At 41.2% G+C, this 22,994-nt stretch overlaps 1 protein-coding gene across 4 annotated transcripts in view; it reads left to right on the top strand.

Annotated features, from left to right (window-relative positions):
- fermt2 (FERM domain containing kindlin 2) overlaps positions 1-22,994 on the top strand; it is a 116,031-nt gene that overhangs the window by 69,465 nt on the left and 23,572 nt on the right. For 2 of the 4 annotated variants that reach the window (XM_062968686.1, XM_062968684.1), the window contains exons 4-9: positions 1,262-1,396; positions 13,329-13,361; positions 13,950-14,175; positions 14,271-14,373; positions 16,185-16,292; positions 17,946-18,080. In XM_062968686.1, coding sequence (XP_062824756.1) covers positions 1,262-1,396; positions 13,329-13,361; positions 13,950-14,175; positions 14,271-14,373; positions 16,185-16,292; positions 17,946-18,080 — 740 coding nt within the window. The remainder of the gene's footprint in view (positions 1-1,261; positions 1,397-13,328; positions 13,362-13,949; positions 14,176-14,270; positions 14,374-16,184; positions 16,293-17,945; positions 18,081-22,994) is intronic. The other 2 variants (XM_062968687.1, XM_062968685.1) reach the window with 1 other exon arrangement.

Raw genomic sequence — 22,994 nt, 5'->3', positions numbered from 1 at the left:
TAGAAATACTTTTTAATATATGTATTTTACATAATGATTTTATGTTTTTAGTTGTGTTGTAACCCGCCTCGAGCCATAGAGAAGAGGCGGGTAAGAAATAAAGTATTATTATTATTATTATTAGTAGTAGTAGTAATAGTAGTAGTAGTATTGTATGACACAGCAAACAAGATAGATATGCTGGATTTTGTTTCACAAAATCACAAATCGAACACTTCCCAAGTGTCTAGGACTGTGTGATGTATTTTCGGATGATGTGTGCAGATCCCAGTAGGGTGGCCTTTTGCAGTTGGCAGATCGTAATTTGCAGTTGGCAGATCATTATTATTATTATTATTATTATTATTATTATTATTATTATTATTACCTGAGAGAGTGAAGATGAGTTGTTTTGATTACTTGGCCAGTGAGGGGAAAAGACTATGAAAATATAATGTAGAATGTCTATGTTTGATGTTTTATAGTTTTAATGGTTTTAATTCACAGCTATATGTTATTTCAGATATATGGTTTATTTTTGTATATATGTGTGCCATTGAATTTTGCCATTTATTACATTGTAAACCACTTTGAGTCCCCTGCAGGGGTGAGAAAAGCAGTATAGAAATGCAATAAATGAACAAATACTGCATTTTGACTGATAGGGGAATAGCATACAAAATATTTCACTTGTACTACTTATAAATATATGATACTTGGCAGTTCTGACAATGACCGGGATATGGTAACTTGCTTCTGTTTTCTTAAATGAGGCTTTACTATTTCAAAGTGAACTTATTTCCATAACAGATAGACTCTGTGTCTGACACCTTCAGCTCTACTTTATTATTACTATTTTAACATCACAAGCAGTGAATCAAAAAAAGAGAGCTGTTTGCAGTTGAGTCCTCAGTGGTGTGCATCTCCTTCTGCTTGTGCAGTGGGCTTCTCCCAACCTCCCTTGCCTTCCCCAACTGTCCAGAACAGACTTCAGCAGATGGATTTTATCCTGACTTTATAACAGGCATAGGCAAACTTTGGCCCTCCCAAGTGTTTTGGACTCAACTTACACAATTCCTAACAACCTATAGGCTGTTAGAAATTGTGGGAGTTGAAATCCAAAACACCTGGAGGGCCAAAGATTGCCCATGCCAGCTCTATATAATTTTTGTCAACGAGGATTTATCTCTCCACTCCTTGTTTTCTTTCATTCTTCTTCTGATTCTTGGCAGTAATTACTTCCCCCTCCCAAGATGTAATTTGTGCTCTTATTCTTCCCTAGACATCAGACATCCAGAGGAGCTCTCCCTCTTGAGGAAGCCTAGAGACCCAACGAAGAAGAAAAAGAAAAAGCTGGATGATCAGTATGATGACGAAACGCTGGAGCTGGAAGGGCCGCTCATCACCCCAGGATCAGGTGGAGCCCATATTGTGCCTTAATGAGCTAAGAGGGTGGGGTTCCGGAAGGAAAGACGAAAGTGGCACCGAAAAAAGGGAGAGAGATCTCGAAAGTGAAATTGGAGTAGATGCTAACAGGAATGATGTCCTGTCACACCTAATCTCCTGATGGCTGCAGAGGAAATGGCATTGCTGCTCAAGTCTGCAGAATCCACCCTAGAGCCGTATAATATTTAGTAATGATAGCATTTGGCTTCTGTTCCTCTGGCTTTGCTGTTAATACCATGGCACTGTGTCAAGAGCTCCTTTGAACACTGAGCCTGATGCATGTTGTCATCTGGACTTCTACTAACACTCTTATAAGAATTGTTTAAGACTCAGTGTGTCAAACATGGGGACACATCTGTGTGTACATTCCTCCTTCACGCATCCCTATTTGTGTATTCTTTGCTTAAAACAGTGGGTGATAACTTCTTTATGTGAAGAAATTCTAACTTTTATCAGTTCTGAATAATGGGGCAAGTGTTTTTACGAGCACTTAAGAGGTTCATAGAAAACATATTTTTACCCTTTTTGCGTTAGTCTTTCTTATTTAATTGCAAACTGCATTTCCCCCATATGTTAAATATAGCTTTGTGTTCTTTGCCTTCTCTGCATGCCTACACATATGATTTCTGCTGTGTTTTTTCCCCCTAAAGTAGACATTAGAGTGTATGCTTCAAAATATATCTGCCATTGAGCATGAAAATGGAGCACTTCCAAGCCTTGTAAATATTTTGAAAACAATCTGGGACATAGCCGCCCTGTTGTTCAGATGGGAAGTCTACAATATTTAAAGAAGTTCTTTATGTGTGATGGCCATAAGTCACCACTATGTTGTCTAGACACACTGCAGAATTTGACAGCCTTGTACCTGTGTTGTATGTGTGTTTATATGTGAGGGAGACAGAAAGCACATTTCTCTGGGAAGCTCGAGTTTTCCCTTTACAAGAAAATCGGTCTTTTGTTTTGTCTTGGCTCCTACTTTGCCTTCTTTTGTTTTTTGAGCAAATGTATTTTTCCCGAGACTCATCAGTTTGCTTTCTGTGAAATTGATGGGGTTGAACAGTGAGATTTCAGAAGAATCTTTGGTTTTTGGGGCCAGACTATACCTCTGCCTTTTACTCAAACATTAGTCTGTCAACATCATCCATTTGCCATTGGGAAGTGGCCATTCTCCTCATTTACCCATTGGGCACCCTGTCTCACACATGTCCAAAATATCAACAAATGGTGCTCCCACAAAACACCAGATGTGCCTACTACTGGCCCTAAATGTGTGAAGATCAAACCAGTTATGGGTTTCCTGCAAACCATCGGAGGACAGTCAAATCAAAGTGGGTAATCTACGATGGAAAAGAAACCGATTAAATGTATTGTCAAAGGCTTTCATGGCCGGGATCACAGGGTTGTTGTATGCTTTCCGGGCTGTATGGCCATGTTCCAGAAGTATTCTCTCCTTACGTTTCGCCCACATCTATGGCAGGCATCCTCAGAGGTTGTCAGGTACCTCACAACCTCTGAGGATGCCTGCCATAGATGTGGGCAAAATGTCAGGAGAGAATACTTCTGGAACATGGCCATACAACCCGGAAAATATATAACAAACCGATTAAAACCAGAAGAGAATGAATTCCATGGATAATCCCCATAATAGCAAAAGACACACTAGTATTGGGCTTCCTGAAGCTATAGGTGACAGCTGGGTATTGCCACGCTAGAACATTTTGGAAAAGGTTCCAGGCGCAGCCAAAAGTATATGCTATTCAAGACCTTGATACCATCAACACTATGTCAAATTTGATATGCTGCATTACAGAAAACCAGTGTCATACATTGTGATGTTATTTTGGCACAATAGTTATGCTTTCTCAGTCGCCAGCACAGTAGCTGTTAGGACTGTGCCTATGTCTAGTACAAGCATTCCTATTGGGAAACAATTGGGAGTTCTTGGAAAAACTCTCAGCTTGGATCTTTCCATCCTGTCAAAATTTCCCCTCTAATTTTAGGGGTCCCTGGCTTGAGAAGGAATGGCATCTCTGCATTCCTTAGCAGCAGGAAGTACTAGGCGGCGTCCAAGGCTTGGAAGTGTAGAAAGGGCATATTGGATCTGGTCTCAAGGACCCTCCTTGGAGACCTCTATGGCCAGATCATTTTACTCATGAAAACATGCCTGGTAGTTTAATGTCTAGCACATCTTTTCCTGTCTGTCCCCTTTCTGAAAGGCCAACCTCCTCTTTTTAAATGTCAACAAGAGGTATCATGTACCTACCCATCAAATACATTCTGGCTCTTTATTGATGCTTTGTAGTGGATTATCAAATGTGTGAGTCTGCTGTTAAAAGCCTTTTTGCAAGAGAGTTCTCTCTCTTGACATCAATGGAAAATATCTCGGCCACAAGCAAGTTTCAAGTGTTAATGTTTCCCAGATATTTCCCAGTGTCCCTGGTTTTCTGAATGTACATATTTTAAGACCTGTAAGATAAGGGCCACGCATAGTTTACTGAAAGTTTGATCTTAAAATATGCATTGTTTTCCCTTGCTGTTCTCAGTCTTTCATAGTGTTTGTGTGCACATCATGCCTTCAAGTCCCCTGTCAATTTATAGTGACCCCATGGGTTTTGTGGGGTTTTCTTTGGCAAGGAATACTGAGAGGTAGTTTTGCTAGTTCCTTCCTCTGATATACAGAATTATGGCATTTAATATTTCTAACTCCTGTCCAGGTACTAACCTAAGCTGCCGCTACTTAGTGCCCACGGACAGTTGGGGTGTGTATCTTTTAGGGTATTTAGGGTATGTGTTTTTATTGACCATATCAGTGTATTTTGTTAGAGATAGCAACCTTCTCAAGCTTATCCTATCCAATGTTTTGTCTGTTTATAATGTGTTGTTAATTTCCTGAAGCGTATGTCTTCTTTGGTTTCAGTTTTCTTACCTCTATGTACTTGAGGCAGTGGGAGGGGCTACAGACCATGTAACTGGTTCAGTAACTGTTTAGAATGCAGTTTAAAAGGATGACAGTTGAGGAATGACAGTTGAGGCTTGAGTCTGAGTACAGAAACCAGTGTTAGAAATTAGAAGTCAGTTGAGGCTTGAGTTCCTTGGCAGTAGACTGTTATAAAGAGAGTTATACAGAGCAATATAGTTTTGAAGAGACTGTTAACGATTATAAGTTAAAGATACAAACTGAAACATTTTAAAGTTTAACCTGACAAGAAAGTGTGAGTAAAACAAACACCTTATTTCAAAGAAGTCTGCTTGAATCTTTGTCTGCTGAGAACATCAAATAGAAACAAGATATCTATGATCTTCCATTACCCAGTAAACTAAACAAACCCTTGTGAAACTTTGCTACTCAATAGGCCAGTGGTTCTCAGCATGTAGGTCCCCAGATGTTTTGACCTTCAACTCCCAGAAATCCAACAGCTGGTAAACAGGCTGGGATTTCTGGAAGTTGTAGGCCAAAAACGCCCAGGGACCCACAGGTTGAGAAGCACTGCAATAGGTTAGGATCTTCAATAGGTTCTAATCCTAACAGGTCGTAATCTAATAGTCCAATATATTTTATGTAAATTTCTGTCATAGAATCATAGAGTTGGAAGATACCACAAGGGTCATCCAGTCCAATCCCCTTTGGCCATGCAGGAAGACACAATCAAAGCCCTCCCGACAGATGGTAATTCCACTTCTGCTTAAAAACTTCCTGAGAGGGAGATTCCACTGAACTTCGAGGAAGCAGCATATTCCACTGCCAAATAGCTCTCACAATCAGGAAGTTTTTCCTAATGTTTTGATGATATAATTGTGGAACAGCTGGTTATAAATAAATATTTATTTACTTCTAAGGCATATCATGCAGTTCTGATTGGGTTAACACATGACTGTCCATCACATGAGACCTATCCAAAAAATAAGACCTAGCATGATTTTTCAGAATGCTTGTAATATAAGCCCTACCCCCAAAATAAGCCCCAGTTTAGATCATCAGCCAGACGGATGCATTTATCAGTAGTATATTTGTTGCAACACACAGCGGATGTATTGAATTATGAAGTAATAATATTAATATATAATTAAACATAAAAAGATATTATTGACATAATTGTCATGACAGTGTTTCAGAAGAAGATGGTGCAACTGTCTTTGAATAGATGTAGATTTTTGTACATGCATAAATGTGGATTGATGTCCATGAAAAAAATAAGACATCCCCTGAAAATAAATCGTAATACATTTTCTTGAGCAAAAATTAATATAACCAGGTGTTACTTTCAGGGAAGTATTTCATTTTTCTTTCCTTCGTTTGAGGTATAACATGATGTTTCACAAAGTTGTCCTGCTATAGACAACTTTCTGTTATTACAATTTGTAGATTCTAGCTGTAAAAAGTATTAAGGATTTGGCAGAGAAGAATAACAAATGTTTTTCTGCAACTTACCTCTGGAACGCTCCCTCCTCACATAGCCTAGTTTTCCAGAGTATTCCATATACAGTCTCATGTTCATATAAACATTTCATTTAAAGATAGTAATTTGGCCGCCGGTGCTAACCAAAGACATTTGCCCATGATTCATTTCCAAAAAATGTTCTTGACATTTGTTTTGCGTTTTGTGAGTGAGTACCAACTCAAAACTTAAAACAATACTTTTTGCTGACTTTTGTGGCTAAGTGGTTTAGGAGCTTCCTTGTGAAGCTTGCAGTCAGTTGAAATCCTGGAAGGGCCTTTCTTTTCTAGGGAGGGACTGTGGAGCACCTGCTTTACATATGCAAGGTCCCAGTTCCTGAACATGCAACCTAGTATCCCGAATATCATAAAAGTGATCACATCACTTCCAGTGTGCTGAAACTAGACATTGGTGCACATACTCTCCACGGTTGCCGTTCTTGATCTGTTTAGATCAATTACAACTTCCTATGTTGTTGTTGTGTGCTTTCAAGTTATTTCCAACTATCAGTGACTCAAGCAGGTGCTGCCCTGGGGTTTTCTTGTCAGGATGTGTTCAGAGGGGATTTGGCTTTTGCCTTACTCTGAGACGGAGCACGACTTGCCCAAATTCTCCTCTGGTTGGCTTCCATGGCCAAGCAGGGATTTGGAATCTAGTCCAATACTCAAGCCAAGATATTATGCTCACTCTTGATTAGCTCTCTATATTCTATGTCTTTTTAAAATCCCACATACTGTCTGCTGTAATTTTATGAACTTGAATTAAAGTTCAGCATTTCATTACCTGATGCACGTATCTGAGAAGGAGGAGAGGGCAACTTACAACTAGGTGACAAGACAGAAGTATGTATACTGCGTAAAGAAAGGGAATAAACATCGAGGCTTCTTTAACTTTCTGCCCAAGAAAAAGTACAGTTGAAGCATTTTCTGTAGAGTCTACTGTGAGCACTGTAGGTTGTTTTTAATAGATTTGTGTAATGTCTAGGTCGGTGGTTCCCAACCTTTTTTTGACCAGGGACCACTCTCCAACATTAATACCAAAAGGGTTACAAATCAGTTTTTGTTCAACTTTATATTTGGTTTGGTTATTTGAGGTGCTGATTCAGAAAATTGCATTGGATAGACCACATCAGTTCTAGTTTCTGATACAGAACATATGTCATCTGGTAGTTGCCATGTGTTCACCCACAGAAAACCATATCTCATAATCTAGAGCTGATGTGGTCTATTCAATGCAATTTTCTGAATTAGCACCCCAGGAACAGGCCTAAAAATGATGACACCAAGGTGCCCCTGCTTCCATGTGCCACATGGAACGGCTCCACTTAGGAGGAGGGAAGAGGAGGAGGAGGAGAAGCAGAAGTCAGGAGGCTTGTTGTCACACCTTTTGTGGATAATCAGCCTTTCACCTCCCGACATCCCCATTGTCTCGGCACTATAAGAGGGTTTCGCAAGATCAGTCACTCTCGTTGCAACAGTGTAACGGTGAGGCCGCGGACCATATTTTAGTTCTCGGGGACCACTGGTGGTCCATGGACCATAAGTTGGGAACCACTGGTCTAGGTAGTGTTCAGAATCCATTTCCTGCTGCCAAATTTTCCATAACCTCAACATTGAACTAAGGGATCCGCATTTAGGGTTGGGACCCACAAGTTAAGAAGCAATAGGTAATTATTTGTAGAATTTGAATTGCCTGCAGTTTGTGGGAGTGCATGATTGCTGTCCTGGGCTGATCCCAGCAGCACATAACTTCGAAGCAGGGGTGATATGGAAAAGACAATTATCAACTGGGGGCGGATGTGTTGGTTTGAGGAAGGGGAAGAATCTTGGCTGTTTGCGATCTTGGTGTTTTTTAAGAGATGAAAAATAATTGCTACTACTACTGGAACTGAAAAAAACAGAATTAAAATTAATGACCATGTCTTTGCAGACCACACAAGAATTCTAGCGCTTGATGCCTGTCCTCCCCGCCTTAATATGTACTAATCAAATGTTCCGAATGCTGTTTACTAACTGTGTTTCTGGTTCTGTTAGATTGTTTGGTCATGCCTGGAATTCTTTCACCTCCTTGATGATAATATGACGGTTTTAAGTGCACAGATAACCAGTGGACCAGGATTTCCCAACTCCATATCGCTTAAGGTCCTTGCAAGGATCCTTGTGTCCAAGGGCCGGCTTGTACCCTCCTCCTACTCCCTCCTTCAGTTTTCCTGTTTACTGTTGCTTTTTCTAGCTGCTCTGTCCCAAGGATTGGGTCAGCTGATTTTAAGAAGGGAGCAACTCAGCAGTTAGGCTTTGCCCTCGGTCCTCTCTTGCCCTTGGCTTTCCTCCACAAAAGACAGAATTGTAAATAAATTGTCAAGAGTGCCTTTGCCCTTTTGTCAAAGAATATGAAAGGCAAACAAGAAGTCTCTTTCCCCACAATTGTTGTGAAATATGAAGTGCTTGGCAGGATTTTGTGATAAGCGTGGCTTGCGCAGTGGCGATAGGGTTTATTTCAGCTGAGTGCCAGTAAAGGCCACCTTTGACTATTAGTTAAGGAATAATTTGATGAAAATCATCTGCAGCAGTGATGACGATGGAATGCAGTAATTGAAAAAACACCCAAGACAGAAGGACCTTTTTCTAGGGGTATTTTGAATGTGATTTTCCTGCTTCTTGGCCCGTGAGGTCTCATCCAACTCTATGATTCTATGATTTTCGAACAGGCATGGGCAAACTTCAGCCCTTTGGGTGTTTTGGACTTCAACCCCCACAATTCCTAATAGCCGGTAGGTTGTTTGGAATTCTGGGAGTTGAAGTCAAGCACATAGAGGGCCCAAGTTTGCCCATGCCTGTTCTAGAAGAATGCAAACATGTTTACTACAAAAACGTTTCCTGCATGTATCTTATCTGCGTTTTATTCCCTTGAAGAATTGCACGTGAATGCTCAAACTTCATGGTTGGAGCTTCAACGAATGCAAAAGCAGGTTTCATGCCTGAACATTTCATTTTGTCGCAAGTCATCACACACTGCTCCTCTCTATCCCTCTCTCGAAATAAATGCAGGGTATAATTCAAGGCTACACAGTGTATTGGCTTCTATTTGTTATTAATGTGCATTGCAAAAATATGATACTGAAGCAGCTGGCTTCCTTTAATTCCAATGCACTTTGTTTACTGGCAGTTGGATTCCATTTGTCATTGTCCTTCAGGCCCCATGGCTATCAAGCATCTGTCCTGATACAAGTATAAATCTGAATTCTGCTTAAAATTCAGATGTTGTAGAAGAAGGGTTTTTTTTCTTACTTCCTCTGAGTGTAGTCTGAATATGAATATGAAAAAATGCATAATTTATCTAGTCCTTACATTGCTGTTGAGAATATGAGATTGAGCACAGTATAAAAAGGAAAGTTACATATACAGAAATGGTAGGCAGATCAGCTAAACCAAATGCCTTGTAGGCTGGTAATGTCTATTGATTTATGTGCAAAATTGATTTAAGCTGCCTGTATTGTCTTGTATGCTTATGCTCTTACACAAAACACCACTTACACACGCACAAGTTCTTTTCATTATGAGAAATTCTTCTTGAGTGCTGAATTTTAATCTTTCCTGACAGTACAAATCTGTCCTTTGAAATGTCTATCTGTCTGTCCATCCAATTCTCCCTTTTGTAGTTGTCCTCCTCTATGTTTAAACAGGAAGCAGCAATCTCTTATTTCCCAACGCTGCTGTGGAAGCATAATAACGGGGTTGGAGACATTAATATTTCTGAAAAAATGTCATAAGAATAATTATAGTTTAAAAAAACTGGAACATATTTAACTTTTGATTATTTATTTAATTTTAATTCGTCTCTAAAATCCTCTGTTTTGTTCCACTGATCAACAAACATTGAGCCATAAATGGGCTCCCAGTGACCATTGCTTTCATAGTGGGTATGTTTAGCATGGGGCTTTCAGAAAGTCATCTTAAACCAGGCATTTTATTCATCCAAGGTAACTTGGGTTCTTTAACGAGAGTGAGGGATTGCAAGGCTCTCTCTGATTTTGTATCTTGGGTGTTCATAAATGCATACAATTGGAAGTAGCATCGAGGGCCACCAAGTCCAAACGCCTGCTCAGTGGAGGATCTGCATTGGGCAGTATCTGCAATGGCTCCCAAACTGGTCCTCCAAGTGTTTGAGGCTTCCAGTTCCCAGCTGAACAGATAATCAGGGATTCACACAGCTGAGGTCCAAAGATTATGGATGAGCAAAGGTCAGAAAACACTGCTGTGGATCATTGGTTCTACAGAGGATTTGGGCTTCAACATCCAGAAGCCCTGGCAAGCTTGACCAGCAATTGGAAATTCTGGGAGATGAAGTCCAAAACATCTGGAGGACCAAAGCTTTGGGAATCACTTATTTGTTTATTTAAAACCTTTATAATCCGCCCTTCTTACCCCGAAGGGGACTCAGGGTGGAGCACAATATATATACAGCAAACATTCAATGCCGGAACATAAAATAAACCAGAAGTATACATAAACATTAAAATCAATTATCTTCACATTAAAACCATTACAGTAGAGTTCCGGTTATCTGACATAAATGGGCGGGCTGAATGTCGGATAACCGAAACTGTCAGATCATAGGGAGGCCCTATTATCCATCCCGGCAAGCCAGATGCTTACCAGTAAGGAAAAGTCTCATCCCTCCCAGCAAACAACTGGTTTAGAGAAGCCCCTCCACATGTTGCTGCCTGACAACATGTGGCGGGCTTCTCCAAAGGGCCGGGCGCTTGCCGGGAGGGACGAACCTCGTTCCGCCCGGCAAGCAACCGGTTTAGAAAAGCCTGCTGCATGTTGCTGCCTAGCAGCATGTGGCGGGCTTCTCCAAAGGGCCAGGTGCTTGCCAGGAGGGAAAGTCTGCTCCAGCCACATCTCGTTCCTCCAGCAAGCACCCTGGACTGCACGTCGAATAATACAGTAGGTCAGATAACCGGAAGTCGGATAACTGGAACTCTACTTTATTTAAAACCATCACAAGTCAGCTGTGAAATTTCTTATTGCTGCCATTATTGCGCTTATTCGAGCATCCCTGGCAGGAAGCTGCCCAGCTTCTTTTGGGAGACCTCCAGAGAAAGAGATCTCCACCTCTCTGGGCCATTGGTCCCATTGCCAAATTGCTCTCACTCTCAATAAGTTCTTTCTAAAGATCAGCTGAAGTTACCTTCCCATAACATAGAACCATTTGACCTAGCTTTACCTTCTGAGGTAGCAGGAAACAACCTTAGCAGGGTTTAAAGAGTTGCATCATGCCACTGCCCAGTCTTTTCTGCACAAACTCCTTCAACCTCTCTTCCAGCCTTGAGTGAAAATGCTCAGTTGCTCCATCCACCCAATTGCCCCTTTTGTTGTTGTGGACCTTCAAATCAAACCCAAGGCAAAGCTATTGCAGGGTTTTCTTGGCAAATTTATTCAGAGGAATTTGCCTCGTCCTCCCTTTGAGGCTAAGAGAGTGTGATTTGCCCAAGGTCACCCAATGACTTTCCATTGTCAAGCAGGGATTAGAAACCTTGTCCACTCCAGCACACTACCATAATTGGCTTCCTAATTGGTTAATTAAAATGGAGTAAAATGGTCGCCTTGTGGGGCTGATTAGGTTGCATGTAAAAATGGAGCTTATTTGTCATTTCGGAATAGCAGAATACAGATGGATCATTAGCAAATGGGTTCTAACTAATAGGGGCACCCAGAGGTTAACTGCATATAAATTATATTTCAGCGCTATTTAATGATATGTACAAGAAGTCAGCTGTCTGAATTTTTTGCTTTGTGCTTTTAATAAGCCCCCTGGATTCTCTTCCGCAAACAGAATAGTTTTCTTTATTTAAGAAAGGTTTAACGATAGTATTAGTCTTGGAATGGTCTCTCTGGACAACATGTTAGAGAAAAACAGCAGGCTGCTTTCCGCACCGGCTTAATTCTGGGTACATTGAAATTTGGCATGCTATCGACTCGAGTGGAAGCAAAATAAATACGTCTGAAATCCAACCCTTGAGGATCCCCGGCTTCCAAACCACTACCACCTTATAGTAATTCGATGCAGAATGGTAATAGTGAGGCCAAATATTCTAAAACTCTTAAGAATGAGAGCACGCCTCGCAAACAGCCCTGGGTGACAAGAGGTTGTAAGAAAGCTCACCACAAAGCAGTTGTGCAATTGAGAATCTATTTCGGTGCTATTTTAAGAAATGTGGGTTTTGAGGCCGTGGAGCCGCACTCTCCGCTGAGACCCAGGCAGCCTGTTTATTTCTGGAAGTTCAGCCAAGAGATGGAAAATGTTTTGTTTCAGATGCTTCATTTAGATGTTCATTTGTCTCATGCTGTGACTTTGTCAATTTGATTTTATGTGGAGAGTTTGGGGTAAATATACCGTGTTCATATAATGAAGTAAAAGGTCATGTTTGGATTGGTTCTCTTCATTTGCTTTGCCTGCCTGGACAACCATATTGATATTGTTCTTCCTGAACAGAAAGTTATGATGCAATTTCCGTTCTCTTTATGAGATTTGACCCGGTATTCAGAAATTTAGCGGGGGAAAGATATTTCTAATAGTAAATCAAATTATAAACCAAGCTGTTCTTGTTGACTCAAAAAAAAAAAAAAGGTCATCTCTCCGTATTTCATGATGATAATGTCGCATTACATCATTACGATCTAATAACAGATTCTTTTGGTTTGAGGCAAGACAGCTCAGAACTGGAAAAGGTTGGGCTACTTCTATTTTTTGTATGTTGAGAAATCGCATTTAGGAAAAAGCTGGCATCTATGGTACAAGATGATCAAAATATTCAGTCAGAACAAAGCTTCTTTTCAACATGGTTTCCTTTTATTAATTTGACCGATGTTGGTGGGGAGTTTCCACTCTTCCACAGCCACATTTGGGCCTATGGAGGGATGCTTTTGTTGAATGTTGAATTTATAATCATTTTATCATGCTGCAAACTAATGGAACTAAGATTTTATGTAAATCTTGAAAAATTTATTTTGGGGAAAATAATATGCAGTACTTGGTGGATTTCAGATTTGTTCTGTTTAAAAAATAGTTATATTGTGCCACTGTGTCATATAGTTTGTGTTTGTTTATTGAATTTGTATCATTTTTAAAAAGTCGTTCTAGTCAGTTGCGCCACCCTCCCATGTTTAGATTTCTGCTGATTTCTGTTACGTGCATTGCCTGATAGGAATTGTGAGAGTTGAAAGTCCAAAACATCTGGAGGGAGGGCCGAAGTGGGCCCATTCCTGCTATATAAAGGCTGGACGGTACATTAAATAAATAAATGACATAAAACATATAACTTACCACAAGAACCACATGCCACGTTGCTTTATTTTATCCTTTGCTACTCTATCTCTGCCTGTTTTTTTCACCCTGATTCACTCTTTATTTCTGTTTCCTTCCTGGCCTTACCTTCTCACTTCCTTTCTTTCCTCTCTGTAGGCTCTGATGTTCTTTACATTGGTCCAGTGAAAGGTGAGCCCTGTCTGGGTAGGACTTCCTCTCTTCCTTTGTGGTTTTCTTTTGCCTGCTTTCCTTCCTCTCTCATCTCTGTGAAGCAGAAGGTCTTCATTGCAACAGAGCCTTCTTTTGTGCCTTGTCCCACATTAGCATTCTCTAGGCATTCATTGCAAAGGGCAAGAACGAAGCCCTGCGCCTTGAGTCCCAATTTGGCAAGTACTTAATCTGAAGCAATGTTGGAATACACATAAAGTTGATTTGGACATTTTCTCTGAAGTGCGGGATTAAAAGAGCATATTTGGTGCATTCTTGCATTCTGCATGCCTGATGTAATGTGCAGAGTTCATTCCTGGAAATCCCTGCGCTCCAGTGGCGAATTGGAGATGCAGGCGTCCTTTATGCGTTGTTTAAAACAGGAATCTGATGTTTCTGTCTCTTGCATAAGATATGCTCTGCTGAATCAGACAAAATCACTATCTAGCCCAGTATTCCCTAAAAATGTTGAGTTATAGGCTCCTTAATTTGAAAAAAACATGGTTGTGTTCACTGAACCGAACATCAAATGCCAAATGTATTCTAACCCCGTGTTTCTCTCCTCTTTAGGGAGCATTTATTCAAGCCCAGGGCTTTACAGCAAAACCATGACCCCAACCTACGATTCTCACGACGGGAGCCCCTTGTCTCCAACCTCGGCTTGGTTCGGGGACAGCGCTTTGTCAGAAGGGAATCCGGGCATCCTTGCCGTCAGCCAGCCCATCACCTCCCCAGAAATCTTAGCCAAGATGTATAAGCCACAGACGCTTCTGGACAAGGCCAAGATCAACCAAGGGTAGGCCTTCTTAAGAGTTTGTTTTAGCAGCTGGACATTTTAAACAATGTTGTTCTGCAATGGCTGAGCCAGCTCTCGCTGTTTTGTGTTGGTAGGTGGCTCGATTCTTCCAGGTCCCTTATGGAGCAAGATGTGAAAGAGAACGAAGCCTTGCTTCTCCGGTTCAAGTACCACAGCTTCTTTGATTTGAATCCTAAGGTATATATTACATACAGTGGTGCTTGATAGAATATGGTCTTAGTCTTTTGCATGTATTGCAAATTCTTATCCGAGTAGTTCAGCAAGAATAGCCAAAGTGCATTACACTTGTTAATAGTGCATAGACCTGAACTGGGAACCGAATGTGCTGTACATCTTACAGGCCACTCTCCGGTTTGTGTTTAGGCTGTCGAAAGAGATAGAGCATGAAATCTTAGAAAAGGGGCTGCAAAGGCCACTGGCCATGGTAGTACACGCCTTAGTCACATCCAGGCTAGATTACTGTAACACGCTCTATGTGGGGCTGCTGCTAGACTGCTCACAGGAGCGGGTTATAGAGAAAGAATGACTCCGCTCCTTAAGCAGCTACACTGGCTTCTGGTTTGTTTCCGGGCGCAATTCAAGGTGCTGGCTTTAGCCTACAAAGCCCTATATGGTTCGGGCCCAGCCTACTTGAGGGACCGTATCTCCTTCTACCAACCCCCTCAAGCCCTGAGATCCGCAGGAGAGGCCCTTCTGTCGGTCCCACCACCATTGCAGGAGTGAACGAGAGAGAGGGCCTTTTCGGTGGTGGTCCCGCGGTTCTGGAACTCCCTCCCTAATGAGGTATGATCATGGCCTTTCGTTCGCAAATTAAAACCTTTCTGTGGTGCCAGGCCTTCCCAGATGAATGAAAATAGGCGCTGCCAGTCTGATAAATTTTTTGATAATACAGTAGAGTCTCACTTATCCAAGCTAAACGGGCCGGCAGAAGCTTGGATAAGCGAATAGCTTGGATTATAAGGACTGATCAAGGAAAAGCCTATTAAACATCAAATTAGGTTATGATTTTACAAATTAAGCACCAAAACTTCATGTTATACAACAAATTTGACAGAAAAAGTAGTTCAATACGCAGTAATGTTATGTTGTAATTACTGTATTTACGAATTTTGACCCAAAATATCACGATATATTGGAAACATTGACTACAAAAATGGCTTGGATTATCCAGAGGCTTGGATAAGCGAGGCTTGGATAAGTGAGACTCTACTGTACTTGACAAATAACTTCAGTGGCCGGAGGTTATGGATATCTTTAATATGGTGCTTGTTGTAAGTTTTAAAATTGTTTTACTTGCTATCTTAATTGGGTTTTAATCGGGATATGATGTTTTAATTGATTATGTATTGCTGTTCAATGTATTTGTATGGATTTTATATGTTGTACGCCGCTTTGAATCCCACTCACAGGAGATAAGCGGGATAGAAATGAATAAATAAATAGATAAATAGCCCAGCCTCCCTCCCCTGCGATGTAGGAACACACAACCCCTGAATGATTCCCCACAAACTTTCTTTTAAAGCAGGTTAGGGCAAACTTTGGCCCTCAGGTATTTTGGATTTCAATTCCTACAATTCCTAACAGCTGGTAGGAAGGCACTATAACAGGCAGGCCATAACAACTCAGCATTAATGCACACCGCTTAACTGAGAACAAGATTTGTAAAATACAAGATTGGGAAACAAATAGTTGGGCGAAGAAGTTTGTTTTGAGTTGTCTTTGTATAGTACTAGTGAAATGAAAGACTGGCTGTTGAGATTCTCAGATGTAGTGTCTCCTAGTGGGCAAGAAGCTTCGTATCTCACAGACCTGGCACTTCTGGGCAATTGAACAAATGCTGTTATTTCAAAATTGGCACAGTGTTTGACCAGGGAGCAGAAACTGAGGCTTTCAACAGGCTTACAAGATAATTTGTCAGGGGTCATTTCTCAGCTACAAAAAGGTCTTTGGCAGGATTCTGTACCAATGCTTTGATTATGTCCTGACAGTACGATGCCATCAGAATCAACCAGCTGTATGAACAGTCCAAATGGGCTATTCTCTTGGAAGAAATAGAATGTACAGAGGAGGAGATGATGATGTTTGCAGCATTACAGGTGAGCGGTGCATCCCAATCTCTTTTTAACCTGTTGGTTCCACTACTGTAATAGATCTTTTGCCCCCGGAAACTGCTGGAGTCTTTGATAAACAGGGTTTTGTGTTGCCTCAAAGCTTCTTGGAAGTTAGAATAGTTTGCTCAAACAAGTCTTGGCTTGCTTCCCATTCTGCAGAATGTGCTTGGACCTTTTTAGGTAGTTTAAAATAGAGCAGACTCCTTGCTATGTCTCATGCTAAAAGGTTTCATTTTCAGGAACAAGTCTGTATACATCTTTACTTTTTGTTGGCTTTTCAACAAATTGTGAATGCATTTGGCACTGTGAACTCCAAGCATCTGTCCCTCAGGCTCTCTCAAGTAGCTGGTGATAATCTCTGAAGTTCTCAGAAATGTCTTTCATTCTCTTTTTTCTGTTTTTTTCCTGGGGAAGGAGAGCAGAGTGTAATGTGCCGTACTTGGTGCACCTATAAATGCTATACTTACTAATAGCAGTTTTTCTATGACATTCGGTATCCCTAACATCTCCCTTCATTTTTAAACAATGGTTATTTTATCCCAAAGATCTCATGCTGATCTACCCATACTGTCTCTCAATTAAATTGTTTGATTATCATTCCTGGTTTCAGATGCTGATATAGAACAGTGGGCAGAAATCTCTCTTACTCAAATGCTTTCTTCACAGTCACAATCAAAGTGGTGCTTTGAAAGCCATTTTTCTTTTCATGGTATAATAGGCACTTCTTTGATAAAGCTGCGTGGGATGCTTTCTTGTATTTTACTAGAGGTTATTACACAGTTGGTTGCTTCCTTGTTCTTTCACTCAGGACCTCTCATATGATTAGAGCTATTGATCAGGAAAAAATAGGAATGTGGGAAGAAGGGGCATTATGAAGATTGCCTTTTGCAGCTCTTTCTGGTCAATATTTCTAACATATATCACAATGCCATTATCTGCTGAGTGACGGCTTAGTCTATCATGGAATTATTTCTTTAATGTTGATATAAAGGAGCCTAGCTGTTCAGGACCGCTTCTCCATTTTTGTATGATTTCTCTGAAATGAGAAAAGAGAACCAGAAGTGGATTGCTATGCCATAATGTCCTCTGAAACATGTAAACCAAGAAAAATGTCTGTATCTGTACCACAATCTCCATCTTCTGCATATAAAATACATTTACACTCATTTATGATATAAATCAGAGACCTGTGGGCTTCCAGGAGCTGTTAAGATTCCCATCATCCATGCCCTTTGGTCCTAGTAGATGGAGCTGAAGGGGGTTTGATCCCAGTAAACATATAGAGGTCTTTATAAAGTCAAAACAGTAAAAATCCTTAAAGACCCTGTACAAACCCTAAAAATAGCACCACACAACATTAAAACCTTTTTTCAGGCTTTGTGTTCAGAAGAAATTTAACACAGGCTCACCGACTTCAACACCATGCTCCTGCCATGCTTCATTCCAAAGTACCTCCCTTACTTTCCTTCTATTCCACAACAAAAATGAATTGGGAGATGTTTTGAGAAGTTAATTATGGTCATCGAACTGGAACATGCATTATCTTTCTTTAGTATATGTGGTTCAGCTCATAGTGGTTTTTGTTTCTTCTGTCCATTTTATTAGTGACCCTCCTGGTTTTCAATTACTTTGTTTCAGTACCACATCAATAAGCTATCGATCATGTCATCAGAAAATCACTTAAACAACAGCGACAAAGAAGTGGATGAAGTGGATGCTGCACTCTCTGACCTGGAGATTACCCTCGAAGGCGGGAAGACCTCCACGATTCTGGTAAGACCCGCAAGTGGGAACACAGACTTACCCCAAAGAGATAGTCCTCTACTAAGAAAGAGTAGACTCAAATTCACAACTCAGGTGGAATGTAGTCAATTTGTGTTGTTTTTCTGAGTTGTTTTTCTGAAACTATGGATCCTGAAGGGAACATATATAGTTGCTATAGGTTATTTAAAAAACATATGGTTGCATGAGACAGGCAGAAGATAATATAAAAATTATACTCACAGAAAGTTCTGTTGCTTCATATTCATACTCTACTAGCAGTTTTATTCCCTTGCCTTACCATGTACTGAGTGGATAGCTGCAATACCACTAGCTGTCTGTGGTGCAGATGTTTAACACTGAGCAGGCAACATATCCTTTCAGCAAGCTATCACAGTGGCCCAGAAGTGCCACTTGCATAATAGTTGTATTTTATGCCTTTTTGAATCAAGAAAAAGTATGCAACCATTATGTGAAGAAAATGTGTCTTAGTTTTGCTGGTTTCTGTTCTTTTATTTTTAAAAATGCCTTACATTTGAGAGAGGAGGAGGAAGAGAGTGCTTCCAAGTTCCAAATGGTTGTGTTCATTATGCCATGTGACAATCATGCAAGAAAGGCTAGAAGCCAAATTTTTAACTTGAAAACAGAAGGGTGCGACTATTAGGCGATGAAATGCAGTAATTTATTGAGCATATCTGTTGCCTGCTTTCCTAGGCCAATGCAAGGATTCTTTCCTCTTTTCATTTCATCCCAGTGACACAAAACTAAAGATTCAGCTGAGCAATTTGTGGCAGAATTCACACTTGTCTCAGAAATGGGTCTATTAGGAATTGTAGAAGTTGAAGTCCAAAACACCTGGAGGACCCAAGTTTGCCCATGCCTGGGTCAGACAAATCTGGGAGTGGAGATTTGTGACTAGGGAGATGGAACGTACACAATGGCTTTATTGACTTGTAGCTTTGTTCATCAAACAAAAAATGATACAAAGACAGGAAGAGTGGATGGGAAGACCAGGACGCAACTCATATCCAAGCTGTACAGCTACGATAGATGATGTGACAGGTCTTGCAGGAAGAAGTTTGAATCTAGCCAGTGCAAAACTGGTGTAATACTTCTGAAGTTGCAGTTATTCTCTTGACAAGGATATATATCTATATGTGTTCTTCTTAAGGGTTAGGGCTTAATTCAGGCCAATTTTTCCTTCAGGGTTCAGACAGAATGAACCCTTCTTTTTCTCTTGATGTGAATGAAACCTATGGCCTTCCTGGGCAAGACTCATCACAGACATTGAGGACTCTTCCTGTAGAAATGTGTGCATATTTGGACAGATGGGGAAAGGAAAATATCTGTTGGCTAAGCAAAGCAAAGCTCTGTGTGTGACTCAGTGGCATTCCTTTCTCTGCTGCATGCAAGGGCCGTTGAAACCTGCATCCATTCAGTTCTGCAGCCCCAAAGGTTGCCCTCATTAGTTACCATGGCAGGACCCTCTGGTCTGGACTCCTGGTTTCTCAGCAACTGAAAGAGAACATGAAGCATCTGTTGCCAAAGGCTAGGAAATGGTTTAGAGCTCAAAACACGGCTGCAGTCCTTCATTGCAAGCACAATTAAATTTTTTAAGACGGAGGTTAGGAAAGTGTGACTCTCCTGATGTTGGAGACCAACTCCTACCATCCCTCAACATTGAATATGTCAGCTAGGACTAATAGGAATTGCAGTTAGGGAAGCAGCTAAATTGCAGCTGGAAGACCATTGCTCCTTTAAGAGTGCCTCTTTTAGGGGAGTTGCTACAGACATTAATTTGATTTATTGTGTACTTCATTCAGTGTGTTTGCACCCTACCTTCCTCAGGGTCCTGGGATTCAGGGTGGCTCACAGTGATTAAAAACCAGACACAGCTAAAAAAATATGTCAGAGTTAATGGTCATGTATAGTTAAGCAAATTGGACTATTAAACTAGCAGCTGAATTTAAAAAATACTTTTAAAATATACAGGAGGTGGTCATGCAGTACGCTTATTGCCCCCCTCCCCCCCATACTTCTTCAACACCCAACCTGTCACCAAAAGGCTGCTTGAATGAAAAAGTCTGTCGGCAAAAGGATAACAGGCGTCTTTCAAGGGGAGTTCCACAATATGGGATCAGCCACAGAAAGGCCTGATTTTGTGTTGCTATGAAACAAAAGTGCGAGAAGGTCACCTGTTCTATATGGAAGTTTGTACTTTAAGGCAAGAGAGGCTGCTTCACTGGGTTGCTGTGTTTTCCGGGCTGTCTGGCCATGTTCCAGATGTATTCTCTCCTTACGTTTTACCCACATCTGTGGCAGGCATCCTCAGAGGTTGTGAGGTCTGTTGAAAACTAGGCAAGTGGGGTTTATATATTTGTCCAGGATGGAAGAAAGAACTCTTGTCTGCCTGGGGCAAGTGTGAATTTTGTAATTGACCACTTTGATTAGCATTGAATGGTCTTTCGGCTTCAAAGCCTGGCTGCTTCCTGCCTGAGGGAATCCTTTGTTGGGAGATGTTAACTGGCCCTGATTGTTTCATACCTGGAATTCCCGTTTTCAGAGTGTTGTTCTTTATTTACTATCCTGATTTTAGAGTTTTTTAATACTGGTTGCCAGAATTTGTTTGTTTTCATGGTTTCCTCCTTTTTGTTTCATGTTCCTTGATTTGTCTTTAAGAGTGCTGTGTTTGGTGGTCCTTATGGAGACTTATCCACATGCTTCTTGTGGATTTCAGTGGCTTCTCTGTGTAATCTGACATGGTGGTTGTTAGATTGGTCCAGCATTTTTGTGTTCTTAAATAACCCGTTGTGTCCAGGTTGGTTCATCAAGTTAGTCTGCAGTGCCTTTCATGTTCCTTGATTAGTGTTTGCGCAATGCTGAGTTTAATGGTCCCCTCTGTAGACTTGTCCACAGCTGCATGGTACATGGTAGACTACTTTAGAGGTGAGAGGATCCCTCTTGTCCATTGCTAAATGCAGCATTTGTTGGATTTTCTTAGTGAGCCTGTAGATTGGGTTGTTGTATGTCTTTCGGGCTGTGTGGCCATGTTCCAGAAGCATTCTCTCCTGACGTTTCGCCCACATCTATGGCAGGCATCCTCAGAGGTTGTGAGGTATGGATAAACTAAGTCAGGAAAGGAAAGAATATATATCTGTGTAGAGTCCAAGGTGTGGCAAGAGTTCTTTGTCACTGGGAGCCAGCATTAATGTTTCAGTTAATCACCCTAATTGGCACTGGAAATGTTTTGTCCCTTGCCTGGGGGCATCCTTTGTTCAGTCAAGTCCTCATTGTGTTGGTTCCCATCTACTGTTTTGATTTTGGAGTTTTGTAATACTGGTAGCCAGATTTTGTTCATTTTCATGGTTTCTTCCTTTCTGTTGAAGTTGTCCACATGCTTGTGGATTTCAATGGCTTCTCTGTGTAGTCTGACATGATAGTTGTTAGAATGGTCCAGCATTTTTGTGTTCTCAAATAGTATTCTGTGTCCAGGCTGGTTCATCAAATGCTCTGCTATGGCTGATTTCTCTGGTTGAATTAGTCTGCAGTGCCTTTCATGTTCTTTGACTCTTGTTTGGGCGCTGCGTTTGGTGGTCCCTATGTAGACTTGTCCACAGCTGCATGGTATCCGGTAGACTCCTGCAGAAGAGAGAGGATCCCTCTTGTCCTTCGCTGACCGTAGCATTTGTTGGATTTTCTTCGTGGGTCTGTAGATAGTTTGTAGGTTGTGCTTCTTCATCAGCTTCCCTATGCGGTCAGTAGTTCCCTTGATGTATGGTAAGAACACCTTTCCTCTGGGTGGATCTTTGTCTTGACTCTCATGGCTTGTTCTTGGCCTTGCAGCTCTTCTGATGTCTGTGGTGGAGTATCCATTGGCCTGTAGAGCCCAGTTTAGGTGGTTGAGTTCACCTTGGAGGAGGTGAGGTTCGCAGATTCTTTGTGCACGGTCTGTCAGGGCTTTGATTGTGCTCCTTTTTTGACTTGGGTGATGGTTGGAGTTTTTATGAAGGTATCTATCTGTATGTGTAGGTTTTCTGTAAACTGTGTGGCCCAATTGTTGATTGGGTTTGCGGATGACCAGAACATCTAGAAATGGCAGTTTTCCTTCCTTTTCTTTTTCCATGGTGAATTGGATGTTTGGGTGGATGCTGTTAAGATGGTCCAGGAACTTGCTGAGTTCTTCCTCTCCATGGCTCCAAATTGTGAAGGTGTCATCTACGTATCTGAACCAAACAGTTGGCTTTTTTGGTGCTGTTTCTAGGGCCTGTTTTTCAAAGTATTCCATATAGAAATTTGCTACTACTGGGCTGAGAGGGCTCCCCATGGCCACTCCATCCTTCTGTTCATAGAATCCAGTGTCCCACTGAAAGTAGCTAGTGGTGAGGCAATGGTGAAACATTGCCACACCTTGGACTCTACACAGATATATATTCTTTCCTTTCCTGACTTAGTTTATCCATACCTCACAACCTCTGAGGATGCCTGCCATAGATGTGGGCGAAACGTCAGGAGAGAATGCTTCTGGAACATGGCCACACAGCCCGAAAGACATACAACAACCCTGTGATTCTGGCCATGAAAGCCTTCGACAACACAGCCTGTAGATTGTTTGTAGGTTATGTTTCTTCATCAGCTTTCCTATGCGGATAATGGTTCCCTTGATGCATAGTGAGAACACTTTGCCTTTGGGTGAATTCAGTTTGGAAAGAGGTTGCTTCAATTTGGAAAGAGTTTTCTCCTCCTTTAACACAGCCATCACCTTTTGGAACAAGTGTGCAACCAGGGCTGTTGTGTGTGTGTGTTGGGGGGGGGGGGGTCAACCCACCCCAAAAAAAGATTTACTCATAAATTTTAACTGATTAACTAAATCCCCATGAGTGTCCACTGAAGTTTATTGATTGAGCCTGATTTCTAAATTGCTTTGCG

This window comes from Anolis carolinensis, chromosome 1 (assembly GCF_035594765.1).
Source record: "Anolis carolinensis isolate JA03-04 chromosome 1, rAnoCar3.1.pri, whole genome shotgun sequence".
NCBI classification, from domain to species: Eukaryota; Metazoa; Chordata; class Lepidosauria; order Squamata; family Dactyloidae; genus Anolis; species Anolis carolinensis.
Note: the sequence above shows the minus strand (reverse complement) of the source record. Positions and strands in the feature narration are given on the sequence as shown.